Genomic DNA, 4,447 nt, shown 5'->3' with positions numbered 1-4,447 from the left:
CTCTCTCTCTCTCTCTCTCTCTCTCTCTCTCTCTCTCTCTCTCCCTCCCTCTCTCATTGATACAGGATTCCTCAGTGAAGCAAGAGATCTTCAGGGACCCTCTTGCTTCTGTTCCCACCCCAGCCATCACTGAGGTTGCAGACATGTACTACAGAGCCCAGCTTTTACATGACTAATGACTATTGGAGGAACTGAACTCTGGTCTTTGTGCTTGCACAGTGTATATATTACCAACTGAGCTATTTTCCCAGAACCTGAAGTAAACTATTTGTGCAAAAATCATTCCAGCACTATACTGTTAGCCAGCTGGGAATTTAGGATGTTGAAGGCAAGCCATGTATTTTATACCTAGTCTATAAAATACTATTTAGCCAGTGATGCTTCTCAAAACCTAGGGTAGTCTCTTTGAGACTGAAAATCTTATGCAAGATTTCAGCATTCTGTACCAATCTGAGAGTTGTCTAAAGAGAAAACAGGTACTATAACTCATACATCTATGATTTGGTTTCTTCCCTGCTGGGTATCTCAGACTGTCCACAGACTCAGGACCCTACTGCATCTGCCTCATATGTAGGCCACCACTTGGGAAATATGCACATTTTAGCTTACCCAGCATGTGTCAAGTAATTAACTAATTTATGTATATTTTACTGTTAAATTCCCTCTTTAAAAAAAACCACTTAAAGCAGGAAGTTTTGTTTCTAATTTTTTATGGATAAAGGAAATCTGGAAACATACCATACATGTTATATATTGCACCTCATACATGGAAGAACTTAGCTTTGAGATAAGATCTGTTGTCCTTTGCAGTGACCTATGCCTTGCACTGAAGCTATCCAGAGGGCAAACAAAATCAACCCCCCATCTTTAATTACTCCGAATGTACAGCTCCCTGATTTTGTTCCTAGGACATCAGCTTCACACAACATAGAAGTCCTTATTTGACTCCAATGTACTCAGGAGAACAAAAACAAAAACAAAACAAAACTGAACAAGTGTCAGCTCTGCAGAGACAAAGAGGAAGAGTTGGGCAATGTTCTACCCATCTTTGACGGGATTTTGATAGTTTCATTTCCAGAGGTTTCACACCGAACATATCCTTATGGAGTCCCTCAATTACCTTAGCCTCAGAGAAAACCCTTTCTTTTTCAGAGCTGAGGAAACGGGCCTTAGAGAGTCACACAGACTGAGGGTGGTACAGTAAAGCTGGAACCCAAGTCCCCTGTACCTTACACCCTTCTCTTCACACTTCAGTTCAACTGGGTTCACCAGGATCAACTATGCCCTGTGAGTCAACATTTCATGACTCAGGCTGTGACTTTCAAATAAAAATGAGTTTAGTTAATAATTACATTACCTGTGGGTTAAAATCTGGGTCAGAAGTTTACTATATAATACTTATTGCCTGAGTGAATACAGGTGAATTCTTTATCAAGGGCAAAGAGAAGCAGCTATATTGTACCTGACTCACATAACCCTAAAATCTAACAACTGTAAAACATAGTTATCTCCCTTTAAAACAATCATGTTTTTCTTTTTTCTTTAAATTGGATATTTCATTTATTTACATTTCAAACGTTTCCTAATCCCCCCCCAAACTCCTTATCCCATCTCCCCTCCTCCTGCTTCTATGATGATGTTCCCCCACCCAACCACCCACTCCCACCTCCCACTCTTACATTCCCCTACACTGAGGCATCGAGCCATCACAGGACCAACGGCCTCTCCTCTCATTGATGCCTGACAAGGCCATCCTCTCCTACATAAATGGTTGGAGCCATGGGTCACTCCATGTGTACTCCTTGGTTTTTAGTTTAGTCCATGGGAGCTCTGGTTGGTTGATATTATTGTTCTTCCTATGGGGTTGCAAACCCCTTCAGCTCCTTGGGTCCTTTCTCTAACTCCTCCATTGAGGACCCTGTGCTCAGACAGCATCCACCTCTCTATTTGTCAGTCTCTGGCAGAGCTTCTCAGGGAAAGCTTTATCAGGCTCCTGTCAGTAAGCACTGCTTGGCATCCACAATAGTGTCTGGGTTTGGTGACTGTATGTGGGATGGATCCCCAGGTGGGACAGTCACTAGTTGGCCTTTCCTTCAGTCTCTGCTCTACACTTTGTTTCTGTATTTGCTCCGATGAGTATTTTGTTCCCCTTTCTAAGAAGGACCAAAGCACCCATACTTTGGTCTTCCTTTTTCTTGAGCTTCATGTGGTCTGTGAATTGCATTTTGGGTATTCCGAGCTTTTGGGTTATCTTGGTCCCTTTCTGTATAAATTTTTATGAAAACAAATATGGCCTCTTGAGACTTTGTTTTCTTTACTTCTTCCTTGAACTATGCCATAAGAAAGAGAGTCTGTTGCCAACAAGTGCATGCTAACAGGAGCCTGATATAGCTGTCTCCTCAGAGGCTCTGCCAATGACTGACAAATACAGAGGTGGATGCTCTCATCCAACCATTGGACTGAGCACAGGGTTCCCAATGGAGTAGCTAGAGAAAGGACTGAAGGAGCTGAAGGAGCTTGCAGCCCCATAGGAGGAACAACAATATGAACTAACCAGTACCCCCATAGCTCCCAGGGACTAAATCACCAACCAAAGAGTACCCATGGCTCCAGCTGCATATATAGCAGAGGATGGCCTTGTTGGACATTAAGGGTAAGAGAGGCCCTTGGTCCTGAGAAGGCTCAAAACCCCAGTTTAGGGGAATGCCAGGACAGGGAAGCAGGAGTGGGTTGGTTGGTGAAGAGAGGGAGGGGGGATGGGATAGGGGGTTTTTAGAGGGGAAACCAGGAAAGGGGATAACATTTGAAATGTAAATAAAGGAAATATTTAATAAAAAATAAATGTAAATAAAGAAAAACTAATAAGAAAGAAAGAGAGAGAGAGAGAGAGAGAGAGGAGGGGAGTCTAAGAACTGGTCCAAAATTTGTTTTTATTTAGCACATGCAGGAGATAGATAATTCTGAATTGCCATATTCTAAAGATTTTGCTGTTTATAGTGAAAACATAGTATAAACAGTAACTAAGCCATTTAAGTATCAGCACTTACTATGAAAGTACTGCATGGGAGTGTCACAAAATACAGGAAACAGGGAGAGGAACTGTGTATTGACTCTGGGAATTCTGCTCAATGAGGTTTGATATTCACTGGATAGGAAGGGAATGGAGAAATGTGAATGAAAGCCACTATTGTACCAATAATGAAGTAGACAGGACCCTCAGAGGAGACACCGAAGATGAGACCATAAGGAGTCTGCCATTTACACAGGAATAAAACAAGCCTGGTACAAAGGGGGTACATGGCCAAATCCACTGACAACTGGTGTTGTATCAATGTCCTTTACATCAACCAGAGGCTTCAAGTTAAAATTCTGTAATATGGTGGTGAAGAACAGAAACAGCTCCATGCCAGCCAGGCCTTCTGCACACATCCGCTTTCCTGTAATAGCAAAGAAGATATAGCAGTCTCTAGTGAGACTACGCCGGGGCCTAGCAAACACATAAGTGGATGCTCACAGTCAGCTATTGGATGGATCACAGGGCCCCCAATGGAGGAGCTAGAGAAAATACCCAAGGAGCTAAAGGGATCTGCAACCCTATAGGTGGAACAACATTATGAACTAACCAGTACCCCAGAGCTCTTGACTGTAGCTGCATATGTATCAAAAGATGGCCTAGTCGGCCATCACTGGAAAAGAGGCCCATTGGACTTGCAAACTTTATATGCCCCAGTACAGAGGAACGCCAGGGCCAAAAAGTGGGAATGGGTGGGTAGGGGAGTGGGGGGGAGAATATGGGGGACTTTTGGGATAGCATTGGAAATGTAATTGAGGAAAATACGTTATAACAAAAAAAAAAAAAGAAAAGAAAAGAAAAAAGGGGGAAAGATTTGTTCCTGAATCATCTGAGTTGACATGGAGATTACATCGTAGTCAATGAGTTTTTCAGTATGTGGATAGAAGACACCCATATCTCGTTCCCAGTCCCAGAAACAGCTCCATTCACCGATCTCCAACATCATAAAGTTGAAAGCTTCAAGCTCCCATTGGCGAAGCATTGACACTCCCTCAAGAGCTATGGCCTCTCCTCTTTATGAGTCTTGTGATCCCAATAGAGTCTTACCCTCTGTGGGTTTCCTCATCATATACAAGGTTCTACATAGCAGAGATTGCTTGAATTCTATGCTTTCTTATCTTTTGCCACCTTGCCAAAGTGAGTGCCTTAAAAGGAAGGGCTCTTTATACACATCTTGATTTGTACTAGTCTACCACCAGCATAAGAATCAAACCCTATAGCAAAACGTGTAAGTGACACCATGCACATATAATGGATCACTGGGGTTGGACATTCAAGGTGTAGGATCATAGTAAAGGAAACTGTAGGGGCTCTGGAATCACTGTGCAGTGTCCCTCTACATGCCCAAGGTCTTTCCCAGCCTGCATTTGCTCA

The 4,447-nt window shown here is 42.8% G+C and overlaps 1 protein-coding gene across 1 annotated transcript in view; it reads right to left on the bottom strand.

Moving 5' to 3' along the window:
- The window catches only part of LOC110285234 (cytochrome P450 2C55), a 39,479-nt gene extending 36,118 nt beyond the window's left edge, over positions 1-3,361 (bottom strand). Inside the window, exon 1 of the mRNA XM_021151220.2 lies at positions 3,194-3,361. Within this exon, the coding sequence (XP_021006879.1) occupies positions 3,194-3,299 (106 nt within the window). The 5' untranslated portion in view covers positions 3,300-3,361. The remainder of the gene's footprint in view (positions 1-3,193) is intronic.
- Between the last annotated feature and the right edge of the window lie 1,086 nt (positions 3,362-4,447).

Source organism: Mus caroli, chromosome 19, assembly GCF_900094665.2.
Source record: "Mus caroli chromosome 19, CAROLI_EIJ_v1.1, whole genome shotgun sequence".
Classification (NCBI taxonomy): Eukaryota; Metazoa; Chordata; class Mammalia; order Rodentia; family Muridae; genus Mus; species Mus caroli.
This window is presented reverse-complemented; position numbering and strand designations above follow the sequence as displayed.